This window comes from Cyclopterus lumpus, chromosome 5 (genome assembly GCF_009769545.1).
Source record: "Cyclopterus lumpus isolate fCycLum1 chromosome 5, fCycLum1.pri, whole genome shotgun sequence".
Lineage (NCBI taxonomy): Eukaryota > Metazoa > Chordata > Actinopteri > Perciformes > Cyclopteridae > Cyclopterus > Cyclopterus lumpus.
In genome coordinates this window covers 580001-602500 of record NC_046970.1, presented here as the reverse complement: position 1 = coordinate 602500, position 22500 = coordinate 580001, and the positions used below count along the sequence as shown (strand labels likewise).

General features: G+C 48.8%; 1 protein-coding gene across 1 annotated transcript in view; it reads right to left on the bottom strand.

Moving 5' to 3' along the window:
* The window catches only part of celf4 (CUGBP, Elav-like family member 4), an 84019-nt gene that overhangs the window by 9539 nt on the left and 51980 nt on the right, over positions 1 to 22500 (bottom strand). Inside the window, exons 3-12 of the mRNA XM_034533417.1 lie at positions 15769 to 15817; positions 6253 to 6381; positions 5185 to 5264; positions 4825 to 4965; positions 4463 to 4601; positions 3822 to 3974; positions 3378 to 3488; positions 2113 to 2175; positions 1753 to 1830; positions 393 to 536 (exon numbers count right to left, since the gene is read on the bottom strand). Of these exons, the coding sequence (XP_034389308.1) occupies positions 393 to 536; positions 1753 to 1830; positions 2113 to 2175; positions 3378 to 3488; positions 3822 to 3974; positions 4463 to 4601; positions 4825 to 4965; positions 5185 to 5264; positions 6253 to 6381; positions 15769 to 15817 (1087 nt within the window). The remainder of the gene's footprint in view (positions 1 to 392; positions 537 to 1752; positions 1831 to 2112; positions 2176 to 3377; positions 3489 to 3821; positions 3975 to 4462; positions 4602 to 4824; positions 4966 to 5184; positions 5265 to 6252; positions 6382 to 15768; positions 15818 to 22500) is intronic.

The following is a 22500-nucleotide window of genomic DNA, read 5'->3' as shown; positions in this document are numbered from 1 at the left end:
TCTCTCTCTCTCTCTCTCTGTGTCTCTCTCTCTCTCTCTCTCTCTCTCATGCCGTATGCATATGTCATAAAGAGCACAATGTGCATTAAGCATTAATCTATTCACTGCTGATGGAAGCATTATAACATATATGTCTGAAATGTTCATCATGTAATAAACTAGTTGGAGATTCAGAAGAATGAATAATTAATAGAAACATCCAAACTTTGTTTTTAGTCACTAAAAGCTTTTGCACAACTGTAGAGAAATGTTCCGCTGTTTTGTTTTCATCTTTAAGGGAGGGGTGTTGGGAGGTTAGGAGGGGTGTTGACTGCGATAAAGAGGGTGATTAGTAAAAAAGAATAATCAGAATAAATAACCAATAATCTTTTGGTTTGTTCATTTTTACCCACCAAAGCATTTACTTTGGTTTGTCGCCCGATCCACAAACACTTTGGAGGAGATGACATTACCGAAAGGAAGGAACATCTGCATCAGCTCTCCATCCCCAAACTCCTGAGGGAGGTGGTAGATGAACAGGTTGCAACCTTCTGGTCCTGCACCCAGAGACAGAGGGCGGGGGGGGGGGGGGGGGGGGGGGGGGGGGGGGGGGGGGGGGGGGGGGGGGAAAAGAAGAAACAAGGGGCAAAGGTCAGAGAAAGAGAGAAACAGGTGGAGGAAGGAGGAGTCTGTGAAGTCAACTTCCTGTTTAAACAAACCTCACAAAAGATAAAATACAATTACTCAATCGATAGAAATGATATTTCGTTGTGTTATTTTGTATTCAATTGAATATCTAACGACAAAGCAAGATATTAAAGATGTCTCTCTCTCTTTGGACTGTTTCTGTAACACCCCGTTAGTTCTGTGTCTCCAGTGTGTTAACGGCTCATTCCCTTCACCTCTTGCCTCACCTCACCCCGTGACTACTTCTTCCTAAAGCATGAAGCCTGCAACCCGAGATCATCACCTCTCCTATTAATGTTGTTGTTTTGTAGTTTCACTAATCAACACCAATACTAATCGATGCATAACCGTAACCCAGCCCCGCAGGACTCACACATACATGTGCACTCTGAGCGCGTCTCTCCCCTGTGAGTCATTTGAAAGGGTACATACTTGCAATAGAGTTAAACTTTTATAATTATAATAACTAAGGATGTTTTCCTATTTAATGATACATGAAAATACCGTTTTTAAAAACCGAGACTTTGATTTTAATGCTGGAACCAAATTCTCCAAATATTATCTGCGAGCTCAGGTTGTGAGAACAACTGGTGGTCCTGTTGGGTTGATTGACAGGTTCAGCGTGCACAGATCAATCAAATGACTGCTGAACGGCCTCTGAGCCACAGCTGCTAGATGACGTGCTGCTACTGTCCACCAGAGGGCAGTCAGGTCCCGAGCACGGGGTCCTCCTCCTGGGGGGTCGCTGAGTTCATGAGGAAACACCAGGTGAAGCTTCATAACCCGAGTAACAACACTTTAACCTAATTCTGCATTATGATCTTAAACACGTGATGAACAATAAAGGTTTCCAGTCTCCTCCCACCAGCCCTGACTGGTCCCAGTGCGTGATGGAGTCGTGTGTTCAGACTGGACTCATAAAGTGTGACATGCTTAAACGTGTTCCAGGACGCTATCGGCCAAAGCATTAAAGACAAACACAGAGGGAAAGTGAGTAGATGTTAGCGGCATGCATGAATATTTAGGAGTGTGTGTGTGTGTGTGTGTGTGTGTGGGAGAGAGAGTGAGAGTGTGTGTGTGTGTTACCTTCTCGTTGCTGCTGGGGAATGATGGGTGGAGGGTGGGGGAAGGCTTGGCTGATCTGGCCGTATGCAGCAGGGTAGGCTGCTGAGACACACACACACACACACACACACAGCGCGGATCAGATAACAGTCATGACTAGAGCACACACACACACACACACACACACACACACACACACACACACGGACACACACACAATGTGATATATGCAGCCGCACAGCAGACAATCGATCAGATACACTGATAGAAGAGTCGACATGATACACACACAGTGAACACAACAGAGAGAATACATTGATGTAGTGAAACACTTCATGTTACACACACACACACACACTGCTGTGAGAGTGACAGACAGACCTGCATACTGCTGGACTCCGGTGTAAGCCTGCTGGAGAGGATCAGCTGCGGTGGGACTTTGAGCTGCAGACGGGGAGCATGGAGGTGTGTGTGTGTGTGTGTGTGTGAGAGATGAGGCAGAGTGAGACGGAGGTGGAATGTAGATGGAAGAGAGGGCACGGAGGATGGATAACGAGGGATGGGAGGAGCGGCGATGGAGAGGAGAAAGGAGAAGAGAAGGAGAAAGGTTAGAGCGCCGTACGGCGAGGAGTCCGCTCTCCTTCAAGAGGAAGTCTCTCTCTCTCTCTCTCTCTCTCTCTCTCTCTCTTTGCTTTATGTTCCTCCTCAAGCGTGACCACAGAAAAGTACAACTTTGAGGAACCAGTTAAAAAATAAATGAAATAACAACACGCTGTCACCGCAGGAAAGGAAAGACATTTGTAAAGTATCTGTTATGAATAGAATATCTGACTGCTGTAGTGAGACATTTACAACGATCACAACACACACGCACAACACCTGCTCTCACTTCACGTGGTGGAGATGCAATTCATTATTAAAGAAACAATCCCCTGTCATAAACACACTTGTTGCTACCACAGATGCTGCGCCACACTTAATAACTACCCATCTGTACACATAGTACATGCATATGAAATACACCACTGAGAAACACACACACACACACACACACACACACACACACCGATCACCATGTACACAGTGAAAACCCCACGATCACCAAACCAAAGAGACACTGAACACATCGTGGACGAACACTGAGGCACGGTTCAGAGAGTGATAATAATAGTCATAATAATAACAATAGTAATAATAATAATAGTAGTAGTTATAATAATAATAATAATAATAATAATAGTATTAGTAATAATAATAATAGTAATAATAACAAGGAGAGAGGATGGCTCAAATAAAGGTCCGTCACTTCTCAGCTTGTCAACTCCTGTTCAGCAATCACTGTAAAGCCTGCAGCTGTCAATCATCCTTTGGAAGCTGTGAATGTAGGAAATAGTATCTGCAATTTGTGAAACGACACGTTTAAGTTCTGAGGATGGATGTCCTGCTTTGGGCTTTGAGGCCCGCGGTTTGTGTAACTTTAAGGACCGCGTGCACGTGTCACACTGCAGGGAGACGTTCTATACATCAAAGGATGGTTTACAACCACAGGCTTTGAACGGACTTCTGAACATGACGTCACGAGCTCAGAGTCTCATTGACCCTGATTGGCCCACGGGGGAGGTGGGGTGAAGAAGGGGAGGGGCTACCTTCAGAGAGAGAGGACAGGAAGCAGCCACCCTGAACCCCAAAACAACTCCGCGGAGCCACGCCCAAGCCGTTTTTCTCCGAGTCCTCCCTAAAAAGCACCTCCTGCAACACTGGAGAGACAAGAGTGTAAAACAACAAGAGAGACAGATTGTTCTTCCACCTCTTCACAGACAAAGCCAATGAGGTACGAGCCACGGCTCATGACACCACCGTGACCCTCATCCCCCCGCCATGCTGACTGTCTGGGGCCAAAGTCGGCCGGCCTCGGCCTCCTGAAGGCCGGGGCGGTTCACGCCTGCATGCACACGTTCACTGCATGCACACGTTCACTGCAGAGTGCGTCTGAGGATCTTCTGTATTACATTACATTACATGTCAGTTAGCTGTATCACGAGAGCCATCTTGTGTGTTTGCATACGAGCCCCTGAGTGCATCAGACGTACCGGGGTAATGGTGGATTCCGTTGGTGAAGACCGCCTCTGCAGGAGGCTGCCCGTTGGCCTGGGGGGGCGGCATGCCAGTGAAACCATTCACACTAATGGGGGAGGGGATGCTGGTCACTGTGGGGGCGCCGATGCCTGGAGGAGTACTGCCACCTGGGGGGCAGACGGGGCGAGACAGAGAGGAACCGTGAGCCTTGTGTTCTATTTCTAGGACAACAGGGAGAAGTTTGACTGGACACCTCGTGGAAAGGTCACAGGGGTCGACCAGTGGGCACTAAAGGTCAAGGCTGATTCCTGGACCCATGATGTCCCTCACTGTGAACAGCCATTATGAATCTTCTGTTGTATGAGAATGGAGAATGCAGTGTTTGTATGTAAGTGAATTATTATAAAAGTAGCTACACATTATGCTGTCATGACTCTGCCATAAAGAATTTTAAACCAGTTTGTTGGAGATATTCCTGCATATTTACTTATTGTTGACACTGTTTATAATATTAGCGTTTGTGTGTTGTTGATGGTCTTGTATGTTGCTGAAAGAGGGGCAGCATACATGTGTATTTAAAGTTCTTTAAGTTAAAGGCAACATTCTCGTTCTCTTTCCACCTCAGGCTGTTAACATGTGGTGTTCCCCCGGTTACCTGACGTCGGGGTCAGCGGCGCTCCCGGGATGCCGTTGATGGTGGCCATGTGCTGCATCTGGGCAGCAGCAAAGGCCGCCATGGGACTGAGGTAGCCACCCTGGCCCACGGACGCCATCAATGCTGCCTGCTGCTGCACCTACACAGTGATGAGAAGCAGTGAAGGGTGTAAGGAAGGGGAGAAAGAAAGAAAAGAAAGAAAGGGGAGGGGGATGAACAACGAGACGACTCGATACAAAACTGGTATATCTTATTGGAGGAGGAACATCTCCTTTGGCTCGTTCCCATGTGAGCTCGGCTGGAGCCCATTGAATCTCCGTGGTAACTATCTGTGGATCACAAAGAGGTTGGGGGCTTCTTGCCTGAGCGTAGGCGCCGTAGGCTCCAAACTGCAGGGCCATGGGGTTGAAGATGCCCATCTGACCGGCCATCTGCTGCATGCGGCGGATGGTGCGCTCCTTATCCGTGTCGGCGAACTTCACCACCAGACTGGATGAGGCCCCCTGTGCACCAACCCAACCGCCCACCCACACATACACACACAAACACGCCACGCAGAACATGTTAGTGACGACACACACGGGACACACGGCATCACGGCCCCATTACCTTGAAATAGTGAGGACGAATGTCGTATAGCTTAACTCAACTTTAAGAAGGTAATTAGGCTCGACGTGACTCCCTCACATAAATCTACATGCTCACAGTTAGGATGTACTCACAGGCATCGTCTGGCTGCCGTGCAGCGCACTGATGGCGGCCTGAGCTTCAGCATGAGAGGAGTATTTCACAAATGCACAGCCTAGAGAGAGAGAGAGAGAGAGGGGGGGGGGGAGGGGGGAGGGAGGGGGAGGGAGAGGAGAGAGAGAGAGAGAGAGAGAGGGGGGGAGAAGAGAGAGAGGGAGAGAGAAGAGAGAAAGAGAGAGAGAGAGAGGGGGAGGGAGGGGGAGAGAGAAGAGAGAGAGAGAGAGAGAGAGAGGGGGAGGGAGGGGGAGAGAGAGGAGAGAGAGAGAGAGAGGGGGAGGGAGAGAGAGAGAGGGAGAGAGAAGAGAGAGAGAGAGAGGGGGAGGGAGAGAGAGAGAGGGAGAGAGAAGAGAGAGAGAGAGAGAGAGAGGGGGAGGGAGAGAGGAAGGGGAAAACTGGCAGTGAGAACAGAAGATACAAGTGTGTAGTAAAGTATATCATGTGTGTGTATACATATATATATATATATATATGCATATATATATATGCATATATATATATGCATATATAACCCCTCTGAGCCGACTGCGTCAGGGGGATCGGGGCTCAACCCGCCGGCTAAACATGCCGCTCTGACACCATCAATGGGATCCTCTGATGGGGCTTAAAATGCCACCGCATTCTGGTGTCGCTGCCTATTGACAAGCCCCGGTGATGAATTTGACTGATCAGGTTCCCAGTAATTATTGAGCTAAAGCCCACTTAGCCGAGTAAGCCGAGCTAATGGAGCTTCACGGAGGAACCGGAATGATCAAGCCCACTGTAATCATCGGGCTTAGTTATCATCGGGCCTCATTGATTGGCTGCTAAGCCCACTGATGAACTTCATGCACTGAACTTGTGTAGCACTCTGACAACATTTGGAAAGGAGGGGACTCGTGAGGTTAAGGGGCTTCGTCCCTGTTGAAGCGTACAGGATGGACAGGATCTTACGTAACCGCTTTGACGTGTTTAAAGAGAACTTTGCAAAGTCACCAACTTTGAAAGGCCAAATCATTGGTGAAGAGAGTCTGCCGGCTCACAGTTATAAAGGGCTATAAACTCACCTTTGCTGTTTCCGTCGGGGCCTCGGAGGATGGTGCATTCCTCGATGCTGCCGAAGGACTCAAAAAGGCGCCGCACGTCATCTTCTGACTGCTGCTTGTTGAGCATGCCCACAAAGAGCTTTCTGTCTTCTAAAAGGAATAGGTCACGATCAGAGGATCAGAGATGCCTTTTGATATTCCACGCTGAGCTCGCTGAAGGAGCCGCGTTTCTTTACCCCTCTGTGATACAACAGATTGTGTGTGTTCTCCGAGGAGACATATGTCATCCACCAGTTAGCGGCACATCCCTCCATCTCAATTGGGTTGAGATGAAGCTATCGGCTCCAAGCTATTTGCTTAAACTCCTAATGCATATGCTTATTCTAAACAAGGGGTTCATGGTCCTACGTAGGCGTTCAGCTCCATTCGGGAAACATCAGCAGTGCAATAACAATAGAATAACAATTAAAACATGTTCATAACCTGTCGCTGACAGATGCCAATAACTAGATTACATGAGAACATAGTGACACATTTCAGTATTTTCCTCCCTCCAGCGCTTGGCGCTGTCTGGAGTACGATGTGTATTTTAAGTGCTTTTCCGGTTCCATTTACTAAGATTATCCACCCATGATTTAATTAAAAGTGTCGTGGAAGTTCTGGTCACAGGCACGCATGGTGCACTCACATACCTTCAGGAGTGCTGTCTCAATCAGACTTGTGGATGGTTAGGGTTGTGGAGGGTTAGGGTTGTGGATGGTTAGGGTTGTGGAGGGTTAGGGTTGTGGAGGGTTAAGGTTGTGGAGGGTTAGGGTTGTGGAGGGTTAGGGTTGGGGTTGTGGAGGGTGAAGGGTTGTGGATGGTGAAGGGTTAGGGTTGTAGAGGGTTAGCGTTGTGGAGGGTTAAGGTTGTGAAGGGTTACGGTTGTGGAGGGTTAGGTTTGTAGAGGGTTAGGGTTGTGGAGGGTTAGCGTTGTGGAGGGTTAGGGTTGTGAAGGGTTAAGGTTGTAGAGGGTTAGGGTTGTGGAGGGTTAGGGTTGTGGAGGGTTAGGGTTGTAGAGGGTTAGGGTTGTGGAGGGTTAGGGTTGTGGAGGGTTAGGGTTGTAGAGGGTTAGGGTTGGGGTTGTGGATGGTGAAGGGTTGTGGATGGTGAAGGGTTAGGGTTGTGGAGGGTTAGCGTTGTGGAGGGTTAAGGTTGTGAAGGGTTAAGGTTGTGGAGGGTTAAGGTTATGGAGGATTGGGGTTGTGGAGGGTTGGGGTTGTGGAGGGTTAGGGTTGTGGAGGGTTAGGGTTGGGGTTGTGGATGGTTAGGGTTGTGGATGGTTAAGGTTGTGAAGGGTTAAGGTTATGGAGGGTTGGGGTTGTGGAGGGTTGGGGTTGTGGAGGGTTAGGGTTGTGTAGGGTTAGCGTTGTGGAGGGTTAGGGTTGTGAAGGGTTAAGGTTGTGAAGGGTTAAGGTTATGGAGGGTTGGGGTTGTGGAGGGTTGGGGTTGTGGAGGGTTAGGGTTGGGGTTGTGGATAGTTAGGGTTGTGGATGGTGAAGGGTTGTGGATGGTGAAGGGTTAGGGTTGTGGAGGGTTAGCGTTGTGGAGGGTTAGGGTTGTGAAGGGTTACGGTTGTGAAGGGTTAAGGTTGTAGAGGGTTAGGGTTGTAGAGGGTTAGGGTTGTGGAGGGTTGGGGTTGTGGAGAATTTGGGTTGTAGAGGGTTAGGGTTGTGAAGGGTTGGGGTTGTAGAGGGTTGGGGTTGTGGATGGTGAAGGGTTAGGGTTGTGGAGGGTTGGGGTTGTGGATGGTTAGGGTTGGGGTTGTGGATGGTGAAGGGTTGTGGATGGTGAAGGGTTAGGGTTGTGGAGGGTTAGCGTTGTGGAGGGTTAGGGTTGTGAAGGGTTAAGGTTGTAGAGGGTTAGGGTTGTAGAGGGTTAGGGTTGTGGAGGGTTGGGGTTGTAGAGAATTTGGGTTGTAGAGGGTTAAGGTTGTGGAGGGTTAGCGTTGTGGAGGGTTAGGATTGTGGAGTGTTAGGGTTGTGAAGGGTTAGGGTTGGGGTTGTGGAGGGTTGGGGTTGTAGAGGGTTAGGGTTGTGGAGGGTTAGCGTTGTGGAGGGTTAAGGTTGTGGAGGGTTAAGGTTGTGGAGGGTTAGGGTTGTGGAGGGTTAGGGTTGTGAAGGGTTAGGGTTGGGGTTGTGGAGGGTTGGGGTTGTGGAGGGTTAGGGTTGTGGAGGGTTGGGGTTGTGGAGGGTTGGGGTTGTGGAGGGTTAGGGTTGTGGAGGGTTGGGGTTGTGGAGGGTTGGGGTTGTAGAGGGTTGGGGGTTGTGGAGGGTTAGGGTTGTGGAGGGTTGGGGTTGTGGAGGGTTAGGGTTGTGGAGGGTTAGGGTTGTAGAGGGTTGGGGTTGTGGAGGGTTGGGGTTGTAGAGGGTTGGGGTTGTGGAGGGTTAGGGTTGTGGAGGGTTGGGGTTGTAGAGGGTTGGGGTTGTGGAGGGTTAGGGTTGTAGAGGGTTGGGGTTGTAGAGGGTCGGGGTTGTGGAGGGTTAGGGTTGTGGAGGGTTAGGGTTGTAGAGGGTCGGGGTTGTGGTGGGTTAGGGTTGTGGAGGGTTAGGGTTGTAGAGGGTTAGGGTTGGGGTTGTGGAGGGTTAGGGTTGTGGAGGGTTAGGGTTGTGGAGGGTTGGGGTTGTGGTGGGTTAGGGTTGTGGAGGGTTAGGGTTGTGGAGGGTTAGGGTTGGGGTTGTGGAGGGTTAGGGTTGTGGAGGGTTAGGGTTGTGGAGGGTTGGGGTTGTGGAGGGTTAGGGTTGTAGAGGGTTAGGGTTGTGGAGGGTTGGGGTTGTGGAGGGTTAGGGTTGTGGAGGGTTGGGGTTGTAGAGGGCTGGGGTTGTGGAGGGTTAGGGTTGTGGAAGGGTTGGGGTTGTAGAGGGCTGGGGTTGTGGAGGGTTAGGGTTGTGGAGGGTTGGGGTTGTGGAGGGTTAGGGTTGTGGAGGGTTGGGGTTGTGGAGGGTTGGGGTTGTGGATGGTGAAGGGTTGTGGATGGTGAAGGGTTAGGGTTGTAGAGGGTTGGGGTTGTGGAGGGTTGGGGTTTGTTGAGGGTTGGGGTTGTGGAGGGTTGGGGTTGTGGATGGTGAAGGGTTGTGGATGGTGAAGGGTTAGGGTTGTAGAGGGTTGGGGTTGTAGAGGGTTGGGGTTGTGGAGGGTTAGGGTTGTGGAGGGTTGGGGTTGTGGATGGTGAAGGGTTAGGGTTGTAGAGGGTTGGGGTTGTGGAGGGTTAGGATTGTGGAGGGTTGGGGTTGTGGATGGTGAAGGGTTAGGGTTGTAGAGGGTTGGGGTTGTGGAGGGTTGGGGTTGTGGAGGGTTAGGGTTGTGGAGGGTTGGGGTTGTGGATGGTGAAGGGTTAGGGTTGTAGAGGGTTGGGGTTGTGGAGGGTTGGGGTTGTGGAGGGTTAGGGTTGTGGAGGGTTGGGGTTGTGGATGGTGAAGGGTTAGGGTTGTGGAGGGTTGGGGTTGTGGATGGTGAAGGGTTAGGGTTGTAGAGGGTTAGGGTTGTGGAGGGTTGGGGTTGTGGATGGTGAAGGGTTGTGGATGGTGAAGGGTTAGGGTTGTAGAGGGTTAGGGTAGTGGAGGGTTGGGGTTGTAGAGGGTTGGGGTTGTGGATGGTGAAGGGTTGTGGATGGTGAAGGGTTAGGGTTGTAGAGGGTTGGGGTAGTGGAGGGTTGGGGTTGTAGAGGGTTGGGGTTGTGGATGGTGAAGGGTTGTGGATGGTGAAGGGTTAGGGTTGTAGAGGGTTGGGGTTGTGGATGGTGAAGGGTTAGGGTTGTGGAGGGTTGGGGTTGTGGATGGTGAAGGGTTAGGGTTGTAGAGGGTTAGGGTTGTGGAGGGTTGGGGTTGTGGATGGTGAAGGGTTGTGGATGGTGAAGGGTTAGGGTTGTAGAGGGTTAGGGTAGTGGAGGGTTGGGGTTGTAGAGGGTTGGGGTTGTGGATGGTGAAGGGTTGTGGATGGTGAAGGGTTAGGGTTGTAGAGGGTTGGGGTTGTGGAGGAGCTTCACATGTGAGATAAGTGGCGAGTAGGGTGCTCCGCTTCTCATGGCTTTTTAAAATGTCTTTGAACCAATCACAATCGTCTCGGCTCGTGCTCAGTAAATGAAGCAGTGTTGGTGCCCTTGCAAAGTATTTAACACAGATAGCAGATTGGGGGGGGGGGGGGGGTCTTATACCCACAGTCTACATCCAGTGAGTCAGACTACACCTACACACATCTTGGTAACTTTGACTTTTGAATATGATATGATATCTACTAACAAGGGCTTGTGTGACTAATCAGCCCGTTTTAGTACATCATGAACTTCCTGCGAGGTATTTAGACAGACAGCTGTCATAGCTACTGGAAAGCACTGATGAACACTTTCAAAATAAAATGCCCCCTTTCCACACATTAGGAAATGATTAGGACTGTTCGTCACACGGCACTCGGTCTGTTTCTCATTTACCAACACATAGCAACCGTTATGTTGCTCATGGCAACTGCTGTCGTCTTCTTTTCATTTGGAGAAAATGTGGACGCAAAGCAACACATAACCTCCCTCACCAAGATCATTATTATTGTCTTCAAGAAACAAACTTTTTTGCTGTCAAAAAGAATTGCAGGGGCGACAAATCGTATACAAATTCTGCATGTATGTGTTTGAATACAATCCACCAGACTGAGGTCCAGCAACAGTTCATTATTCACCTTCGTCGGAGGGGCAGATGTTTCGCTGTTTACGGTGCACAGAATCTGAGCTTCGTGGAAACGGACGTATGTGTTGGGAAATTAATGAGCCTCAGAGCCTCTGAATGTGCTGTAAATGAACGCGTGGCTGAGTGTGTGTGTGTGTGTGTGTGTGTGCGTGTGTGTGTGTGTGTGTGCGCGTGCTGAGGTCCGTTCCCCACGCGTGTGTGACAGGTTGTCCTTGCACAGTCAACAAGACAAATCTGCACTCTGGCCTTGCACCGGGGGGGGGGGGGGGGGGGTCTGTTTACCAGAGTGGAGCGCACATCAGGGGGGAGAACACACACACACACACACACGCACGCACACACACACACACACACACACACACACACACACACACACAGACCCATACACACCTCATTGTTGGATAAATTCTATTGTTCCCCAGGGAAGACACCAATAAACATAACATCTTTCTCACACACACACACACATACACACACACACACACACACACACACACACACATATGTCAATGACTCCCTGATTCACATTTACTGTAATATTTAGTAAGCAGTTTGAGTATTTCTAAGAATCATAAAATGTATTACTATGTAATTATGTAATTATTTATTAACAGAAGTATTCTTTTGCATCATCAGGAACACTTTCACAGTATTTCCCCTGAACATGATCAATTAGACACTGGGGGGGAGTGACTTTTGGGGTACTCATATTTTGCTTGTGTATTTCCATTTTATGCTGCTTTATGCCGTACTGTTGTTACAGAAGTAGTTACTTTCAGATTAAGGTTTTATATTAATACATGTATGACATGCTTCTAAGATACAATGCATTGCTAAAGATTAAACCAATAAAATAGATGAAATGTAAATGAAGTAAATTGAAGATTTGTTCTCCTCATTCCCCCCCACTCCATCAATCATCAGAGCGCTACCAACCAGAGAGAAGGAGACACTGTCGCTCTCTCTCTCTCCTTCTCCTGAAAGTTGTTCCTTTCTTTTACAGGGTTACTTCTTCCTCAGTCCATGTTTCTCTCTGCTCATCCACTTTGATGTGCTTTGTGCCTCAGCTGCTAATACGCCACACATGGAACATCCACTTCCTTTCACACAGATGTGTCTCCTGCATCACGGTTCATCCGGCTTGTGACTCGAGTCAAATAGGACTGGCTTTGCTTTGTTGACGGGTTATTAAAGGTGTCATTAAAGAAGGGGCCTGTTTCCCCCATCAGGCATGGCATGACGTGCATGTTTCTATGTGTGCGTTGCATGTTTCTCTGTGTGCGTTGCATGTTTCTGCGTGTGCGTTGCATGTTTCTCTGTGTGCGTTGCATGTTTCTCTGTGTGCGTTGCATGTTTCTCTGTGTGCGTTGCATGTTTCTCTGTGTGCGTTGCTTGTTTCTCTGTGTGCGTTGCATGTTTCTCTGTGTGCGTTGCATGTTTCTCTGTGTGCGTTGCATGTTTCTCTGTGTGCGTTGCATGTTTCTATGTGTGCGTTGCATGTTTCTCTGTGTGCGTTGCTTGTTTCTCTGTGTGCGTTGCATGTTTCTATGTGTGCGTTGCATGTTTCTCTGTGTGCGTTGCATGTTTCTCTGTGTGCGTTGCATGTTTCTCTGTGTGCGTTGCTTGTTTCTCTGTGTGCGTTGATTGTTTCTCTGTGTGCGTTGCATGTTTCTATGTGTGCGTTGATTGTTTCTCTGTGTGCGTTGCATGTTTCTATGTGTGCGTTGATTGTTTCTCTGTGTGCGTTGAATGTTTCTCTGTGTGCGTTGATTGTTTCTCTGTGTGCGTTGCATGTTTCTCTGTGTGCGTTGCATGTTTCTATGTGTGCGTTGCTTGTTTCTCTGTGTGCGTTGCATGTTTCTGCGTGTGTGTTGCATGTTTCTCTGTGTGCGTTGCATGTTTCTCTGTGTGCGTTGCATGTTTCTCTGTGTGCGTTGCTTGTTTCTCTGTGTGCGTTGCATGTTTCTCTGTGTGCGTTGCATGTTTCTCTGTGTGCGTTGCATGTTTCTATGTGTGCGTTGATTGTTTCTCTGTGTGCGTTGCATGTTTCTATGTGTGCGTTGATTGTTTCTCTGTGTGCGTTGCATGTTTCTATGTGTGCGTTGATTGTTTTTCTGTGTGCGTTGCATGTTTCTCTGTGTGCGTTGATTGTTTCTCTGTGTGCGTTGCATGTTTCTCTGTGTGCGTTGCATGTTTCTATGTGTGCGTTGCATGTTTCTCTGTGTGCGTTGATTGTTTCTCTGTGTGCGTTGCATGTTTCTCTGTGTGCGTTGATTGTTTCTCTGTGTGCGTTGCATGTTTCTCTGTGTGCGTTGCATGTTTCTCTGTGTGCGTTGCATGTTTCTCTGTGTGCGTTGATTGTTTCTCTGTGTGCGTTGCATGTTTCTGCGTGTGCGTTGCATGTTTCTCTGTGTGCGTTGCATGTTTCTATGTGTGCGTTGCATGTTTCTGCGTGTGCGTTGCATGTTTCTCTGTCTGCGTTGCATGTTTCTATGTGTGCGTTGCATGTTTCTCTGTGTGCGTTGCATGTTTCTCTGTGGGCGTTGCATGTTTCTGCGTGTGCGTTGCATGTTTCTGCGTGTGCGTTGCATGTTTCTATGTGTGCGTTGCATGTTTCTCTGTGTGCGTTGCATGTTTCTCTGTGTGCGTTGCATGTTTCTCTGTGGGCGTTGCATGTTTCTATGTGTGCGTTGCATGTTTCTATGTGTGCGTTGCATGTTTCTCTGTGGGCGTTGCATGTTTCTGCGTGTGCGTTGCATGTTTCTGCGTGTGCGTTGCATGTTTCTATGTGTGCGTTGCATGTTTCTCTGTGTGCGTTGCATGTTTCTATGTGTGCGTTGCATGTTTCTATGTGTGCGTTGCATGTTTCTCTGTGGGCGTTGCATGTTTCTGCGTGTGCGTTGCATGTTTCTATGTGTGCGTTGCATGTTTCTATGTGTGCGTTGCATGTTTCTATGTGTGCGTTGCATGTTTCTGTGTGTGCGTTGCATGTTTCTATGTGTGCGTTGCATGTTTCTGCGTGTGCGTTGCATGTTTCTGTGTGTGCGTTGCATGTTTCTATGTGTGCGTTGCATGTTTCTGCGTGTGCGTTGCATGTTTCTGCGTGTGCGTTGCATGTTTCTATGTGTGCGTTGCATGTTTCTGTGTGTGCGTTGCATGTTTCTATGTGTGCGTTGCATGTTTCTGCGTGTGCGTTGCATGTTTCTGCGTGTGCGTTGCATGTTTCTGCGTGTGCGTTGCATGTTTCTATGTGTGCGTTGCATGTTTCTATGTGTGCGTTGCATGTTTCTATGTGTGCGTTGCATGTTTCTGTGTGTGCGTTGCATGTTTCTATGTGTGCGTTGCATGTTTCTCTGTGTGCGTTGCATGTTTCTCTGTGGGCGTTGCATGTTTCTATGTGTGCGTTGCATGTTTCTATGTGTGCGTTGCATGTTTCTCTGTGTGCGTTGCATGTTTCTATGTGTGCGTTGCATGTTTCTGCGTGTGCGTTGCATGTTTCTATGTGTGCGTTGCTTGTTTCTCTGTCTGCGTTGCATGTTTCTATGTGTGCGTTGCTTGTTTCTCTGTCTGCGTTGCATGTTTCTATGTGTGCGTTGCATGTTTCTCTGTGTGCGTTGCATGTTTCTCTGTGGGCGTTGCATGTTTCTATGTGTGCGTTGCATGTTTCTATGTGTGCGTTGCATGTTTCTCTGTGGGCGTTGCATGTTTCTGCGTGTGCGTTGCATGTTTCTGCGTGTGCGTTGCATGTTTCTATGTGTGCGTTGCATGTTTCTCTGTGTGCGTTGCATGTTTCTATGTGTGCGTTGCATGTTTCTATGTGTGCGTTGCATGTTTCTCTGTGGGCGTTGCATGTTTCTGCGTGTGCGTTGCATGTTTCTATGTGTGCGTTGCATGTTTCTATGTGTGCGTTGCATGTTTCTATGTGTGCGTTGCATGTTTCTGTGTGTGCGTTGCATGTTTCTATGTGTGCGTTGCATGTTTCTGCGTGTGCGTTGCATGTTTCTGTGTGTGCGTTGCATGTTTCTATGTGTGCGTTGCATGTTTCTGCGTGTGCGTTGCATGTTTCTGCGTGTGCGTTGCATGTTTCTATGTGTGCGTTGCATGTTTCTGTGTGTGCGTTGCATGTTTCTATGTGTGCGTTGCATGTTTCTGCGTGTGCGTTGCATGTTTCTGCGTGTGCGTTGCATGTTTCTGCGTGTGCGTTGCATGTTTCTATGTGTGCGTTGCATGTTTCTATGTGTGCGTTGCATGTTTCTATGTGTGCGTTGCATGTTTCTGTGTGTGCGTTGCATGTTTCTATGTGTGCGTTGCATGTTTCTGCGTGTGCGTTGCATGTTTCTGTGTGTGCGTTGCATGTTTCTATGTGTGCGTTGCATGTTTCTGTGTGTGCGTTGCATGTTTCTATGTGTGCGTTGCATGTTTCTGCGTGTGCGTTGCATGTTTCTGTGTGTGCGTTGCATGTTTCTATGTGTGCGTTGCATGTTTCTGCGTGTGCGTTGCATGTTTCTGCGTGTGCGTTGCATGTTTCTATGTGTGCGTTGCATGTTTCTGTGTGTGCGTTGCATGTTTCTATGTGTGCGTTGCATGTTTCTGCGTGTGCGTTGCATGTTTCTGCGTGTGCGTTGCATGTTTCTATGTGTGCGTTGCATGTTTCTGCGTGTGCGTTGCATGTTTCTGCGTGTGCGTTGCATGTTTCTGTGTGTGCGTTGCATGTTTCACAGATAATTCTGAGGCTGATACGCACAGGCAGCATGTGTGTAGGGCCAGAACAAAGGGAAGGAAGCAAGGTAGCAAGGAAGAAAAAGGAAAGGGCATACGGTACCTCCTCGACTCTCGCTGTCTGCCGGCTTCACCTGGATCGGTCTGTTCATCTGTTGACCGAGAGGCAAAGAGAGGACCAAGGGAAAAGAGAAGGAGAGAAGGAGAGAAGGAGAGAGGAGACAACCAGTGAGCATCATGTTCGAGCACATGCCTCAGCCCCTCCCCCTCCAAAAGAAAGTTAGAATCACTCAGACAAATTGCGGGTAAAGTGTATTGAAAATCTCCAAAGCTGTAGCATTTATAGCCATTGGGGGAATAGTTGGTTGGGAATATGGGTTGAAAATATTATTTGATGTGAGATGAAAGGAGAGAGAAGGGTTGGATAAGCGGAGGGATGAAGGGAACGATAGAAAGAGGGATGGAGGGAGGATGGTGGAGAGGTAACTCTGGGTCAGCAGAGCTGCTGTGACTGGACGACTCAGGTTTAACAGGCTGGATGTTCACATACACACTTACAGCAACCTGTGCACACAGAACACACGGTGTGTGTAGCATGCTCAGCGTCACTGCAGAAGGTTCTTGCGCAATCCCCCCTCTTCACACACTAGCTCCTTCCTGTCCCCGTGAGACCTTTCCTCAGTGTGTCCGCTGAGGCCCTCCTTTCATTTCACTCCTGCCTGTCAGACCTTCTCTCCGCCTCACCAGCCTGCTAAACGCTCGCCGCCAATCCATTTTTAATAATGCCAATGGCCACGCCGCCAGGAGGAATGGAAGGAAGGGAGGAGGGGGAGGAGAGAGGAAAGGAGAGGAGAAAGCTGAGGATGAAAAGGAAGGAGGGAAAGGTCAAGGTTCTGTGTGATGCAGCATCAGTGTTTTGCTAAATGTCATTAAATCATTTCTTTTTGCTGATACAGTCATCATCTTAATGAATTCATGATTCACCAGAAGGCGAAACCTTTGAGCCCGGAGACGCGAGGACACAAGGAAACACAGTTAACGCTCGGACCTTCACCCTTTCTGCTGCTAATATTAAATCACAGCATTCTCCATAACTCTTATTGAAATGGAGTTAGCCGTTCCTTGCTCTCCCTCTCTTTGACAGCTAATGTTTTTAATGTGCTGGGATGCATTATTGATCAGACTGGCTGTTGATCTGCAAAAAGGACGAGAGGGGATTAAAAAAATGTGTTCAAATGAGTTTTATTTAAAAAGCGACAGAGAGACAGAAGGAATAATGCTGATAGGATGAAACCAAACAGGAGGAAAAAGAGAGACTGATTAAAAAACAAAACAAAAGAACAAGTGTTTGAGAGGAGGTGATGAAAAAGAAGATGGGGGAGGAACGAGGAAAAGAGGACATGGGCGAGATGAGGACACAGATCAGGGACAAGGTCAGCCCATAAGCGTGCCTACATAGAGGGTTGTGTTCCCCCTGCACTGGTTTTACAGCACGGACCCTCTCACTGGTCCTGGTCCTGGTCCTGGTCCTGGTCCTGAAGGATCTCTGCACTGGGTGGGCATTTTAGGGGCTTAAATTGTTTGTGTTTACTTAAACAAACAAGACCCTCCTCAGAGTTATTCATATATTTGTTTCCCCCCAAAATGTCAAGATAATTAATGTTAATGATGTTGTCAAAGTCAATATTTTGTGTCACAAATCTTAAAAGTGCAGATGATGTGGTCCTGTTTGCCTCCTCGGACCGTGACCTCCAGCATTCACTGGGGCGGATGAGAGTTAGCACCTCCAAATCTGAGGCCATGGTGCTCTGCCGGAAACCGGCGGATTGCTCCCTCCAGGTGGGGGCAAACTGCCTACCCCAAGAGAAGGAGTTCAAGTATCTCGGGGTCTTGTTCACGAGTGAGGGTAAGGTGGAGCGGGACATCGACAGGCGGATCGGTGTGGCTGCAGCAGTAAAACAGGCGCTGTACCGGTCCGTCTTGGTGAAGAGGAGCTGAGCCGGAAGGCAAAGCTCTCCATTTACTGGTCGGTCTACGTTCCAACCCTCACCTATGGTCACGAACTCTGGGTCGTGACCGAAAGAACGAGATCTGGGATACATGCGGCCGAAATGAGCTTCCTCCGTAGGGTGGCCGGGCTCAGCCTTAGAGATAGGGTAAGGAGCTCGGACATCAGGGGGGAGCTCGGAGTCGAGTCGCTGCTCCTTCGTGTCGAAAGGAGTCAGCTGAGGTGGTTCATCTAGTCAGGATGCCTCCTGGACGCCTCCCATTAGAGGTTTTCCGGGCACGTCCAACTGGTAGGAGGCCCCGGGGAAGACCGAGGACACGCTGGAGGGATTATATCTCCCGGCTGGCCTTGGAACGCCTCAGGATCTCCCAGAATGAGCTGGATGGTGTTGCGGGTGAGAGGGAAGCCTGGGTCGGCCTGCTGAACCTGCTGCCACCGCGACCCGACCCCGGATAAGAGGTCATAATGGATGGATGGATGGAAATCTTAAAAGTAAGGCTGAAATAATATATACATTTGGGATAAAATAAACCTATTCCTATGATTTCCCCCCAACAATAGAAAGAGTTAAACCCCATTTCTGCCCCCCTAAGCCTCTAATAATCGTATGACTTTTATTTTAGTTCAAAACTTTACTCTCTGTCGTCCTTGATTGTTTTAATATTGAATCTGAACGATAATGAGCTAACTTCACAAATAACTGTCTCACACATTAATAGATACAAAACAATGTTAAATGGTTAAACTATTGTTTTCCATTGTCATTGAACGCTGAGTGGAGCTTCATGGGCTCTCGGTCAGGGGTTTCCATTACCCCGGGCCCATAAACTGCTTCAAGGTCAGTTTTATCATCCTGCTCATAATAGTGTGAGTTAGCACCAGCCCACTGGACAACCGATCCCAGAACAGTTGTTAAAGCCAGACACTGACTAGCACGGATAGCTCCCCCAGGATGTGTGTGGTAGTGTGAGCCAAAAGCCAGATGGCATCACTGAGCAACACACACACACACACACACACACACACACACACACACACTGCATGGAGCTCTCCAGCCTCATGAACAGACACCAGATGCACACACGCAACATATAGAAGTGGGTCGGCTTACACGGCTAAACATGCAAAATCACAAATAGGCCTATGCATGGATACAAATAAGGACACACACACACACACACACACACACACACACACACACACACACACACACACACACACACACACACACACACATCCTCTGTTGATTATGTAACTCAATGACGGGCTCGGCCTCAGTGCTGCGTAGATTCCCGGCTAACTAGAAGCTGAGGGAATACATGAACTGTGAGTCGTTCTGAATGTGATCAGCAGTGTGTAGCTTGAAACGGGTCCACGCTGAAGTCCTGGTATTGATTCCTCTGCCTTCAAACCACAGACATGAAGTTACTAAAACACTGTTACGATGACAACTACGGGATTCATATCCTGAGTTGCACTGCCTTGTTATGTCAGATGTGCTTCAGATACAGTTTTACACACACACACACACACACACACACACACACACACACACACACACACACACACACACACACACACACACACACACACATGCAGCCGCAGTCCTTCACAGCACTCGCAGGGACACGAGAATGAGCAGTCGCTCCCGTCGTCGTCTGTGAAAAAGAATATTGAAAGTATGCTTTACGAAGCTCTGGAGAGGAGGTGGATTTTCTCATTTTGGGCCTCGTCTTTGAGCAGGTCATTCCATTACCACAGTGAGAAGGCACTCCATGAAACTCCACTTCACCATGTACCCAGCTCTCTTCCACATGTTGCAGCTGGAGGCCCGCTCTGCCTTTCTGGATGAAGGTGTTCCTGTTCATGCCGATGTATTTACGGATCGTACTGTGGACCGGCTCCAGATGTTGAGATGTTGAGCAATGCCAACGGGGCACTCGACCTCGACCTGCTCTCCAGAGCCGCTCGGCGTGCACTCATCTTGGATGGAAACGTGCCAGCGGAAACATTAGCTGAACAAATACGGCTGTAATCCTGAGATGCTTTGGGGAAAACCCCTCGGTGGCAAGATGATCAGAAAAACTAGAAACATTTAGCGTGTAATAGATTCCACCAGTGGTCTCAAAGAGGACAACCTATTTCAGAAGTATTGATTTGACATCAATTCACAGAAGCATCACACTCGTGGAACGCTCCCTGTGTTTCCATGAAGGCTCCTTCTCGAGGCCCACAAGTATTTGACAACATCTGTAGCAAAAGGGCAGCTCACCAGCTGCATGGTGATGGGGGGGTAGCTCACCAGTTGCCCCCCCCCCCCCCCCCATCACCATGCAGGCTGCACGGAGCGGTGCGTCATGTGACTAACTGAACTGGAATCAGCTGGTGTGAGGAGTTATTCTTCCCACATTTCCTCTCCTCTAGCCCGGCAGACCGAGCTGAGGAGCGCTTGTTTTCTACAGCATTACGGACCGACGCGACGTACCCGACGCTAACGACATGCAGCTCATGTCCTATTCGATGCTGAATAGGACATGAGCTGCAGTAAAAAATGTATTTCTCCAACCAGCGGAGGAAGAAGATCTTTCCCCTCAGTAAAGCAAACGCATTCAAATGTTACTGAACTATTAGTAAGTATTAGTTTCAAAAGGTAGAACCAAGTTTCTAGTATAACAATAACAAAGGATCAGCAGAGTGTTCTCTGACAGCGGGTTGTTTGGGCTGGATGGAGCTCACTGAGTGGACGGGGGCCAAATAAACTTATGGGGGGAAAAGCATCCAGATGAATTATGAATTGTCAGTCTGTGCTTTCTTTGTGTGTTTCATTGAGGCGGCTACAGAACAGCTGTGTGGCAAATGAGACGCTGGCTCTCATTTATCTATTTCCTTTTGTTCAAGATGATGCAACAGGATGAAGTGCTTCACCAGAGCTGAACATAACATGCATACAAAAGGATTCATTACACTTTCTGCTGGAATGGGTTTTAATGGCGGAGGTTTAAGGCACTTATAAAAGGGACTGATACTGCAGAAGCTGCATGCATCGTAAAAATGACCTCATATCCCCAAAATATCACCCGAAAGCAATTTAATACCTTTGAAATCCCCGTTAGAGTGACTGTGTGACACACACACACACACACACACACACACACACACACACACACACCTGACCTTGAGAAATGTGAAATAATAATCTCAATTTATTCTCTTTCGCTTCCTGATTGCATTTCTTTGGCAAACTGAAGCTCTGAAAACACTTCCTCTAACTTTGTGAGGACGTGTTGTTAGAAACACAGACATGTTAAAGGCTGCACGTTATCACCCCCCCGCACACACACCATTCCTCCTCCACTCCCTTTCTCTTTTGGTTGGAGAGGAGAAGTGCAAAGCTTTTCTCTCATCCATTGTTTGATCCATTTCACACCAGCCCACCTCTTCTCTCCCTCCTCCTGCTCCTCTTCTCTCACTGGCAGGCGGCCTGAAGCGGACGGATGAACGAGAGGTTGAAATGCAAATGTTCCCTCTTTCTGGTTCCCCGTCTTATTATTCCTCTTCATCCTCCTCTTCTGTACAAACTGGTTGAACAATAGAGTAAATGTGTGAAAACCATTTCTTCCACAGCGACGAGTCAGTGCCAAAAACTGCATTTCCCCCAGATTGCCCTCCATCTCCTCGGCGCTCCACCTGGATACCGATCGATGTGGGATGAGAGCGGACGGGATTTACGCTTCCTGCCAACGCTTTAATAGGAATCGACAGTTGACAATTCAGTTGTCACGCCGTAACCGGATAGAAAAAGCACATCATCTGCAGCCCAAATGATTTCACCTGTCAAAACCTGTTATGGCTTCACGCCTCCCTGACACGCACGCACTCGCCCTCATGTGCAAATGAGATGCGCACATACACGTCTGTCTCTTCCTCACGTTGACACGCATGAAACGTGTCAAATGCTACTTTGAGAGCATGTTTGTGACACAACTCACGCAACCTTTTGTGAGCCGTGAACACAGATCGATCATCACCACAGCTTGATCCATCACAACCAGAGGACACACACACACACACACACACACACACACACACACACACACACTCACACACACACACACACACACACACACACTCACACACACACACAACCCCTTGCGATAGTTACATAATTAGACATACAGCACCTTGGCAATCAAGAACCCTGGCGTTGCCATGGGGATGATAGCTTTGACTATAAAAAGAAAGGATCTATACGTGGAGGCGGTTGAGGGCGGAGGTGCGTAGCGAGAGAGACAAAGAGGAGAAAGAAAAAGTGTGAGAAAGATTGGTGAGAAGTGAAGGTGTCGCGAGGGGCCGAGCACGTCTCTGGGTTCACGTGCGTCTGCGTGCACCGTGCACGTACATGCACGTTGATTAGAAGCACTCAAAGCCGCGTGCACCGAGTGTGTGTGTGTGTGTGTGTGTGTGTGTGCGGTGCTCCTCGTGCACCGAGTGTGTGTGTGTGTGCGGTGCTCCTCGTGCACCGAGTGTGTGTGTGTGTGCGGTGCTCCTCGTGCACCGAGTGTGTGTGTGTGTGAGTGTGTGTGCGGAGCTCCTCGTGCACCGAGTGTGTGTGTGTGTGTGTGTGTGTGCGGTGCTCCTCGTGCACTGAGTGTGTGTGTATGTGTGTGTGTGTGTGTGGTGCTTCTCGTGCACCGAGTGTGTGTGTGTGTGTGTGTGTGTGTGTGTGGTGCTCCTCGTGCACCGAGTGTGTGTGTGTGTGTGTGTGTGTGTGTGTGTGTGTGTGTGTGTGTGTGTGTGGTGCTCCTTGTGTGCGCGTAAGCTTGCGGG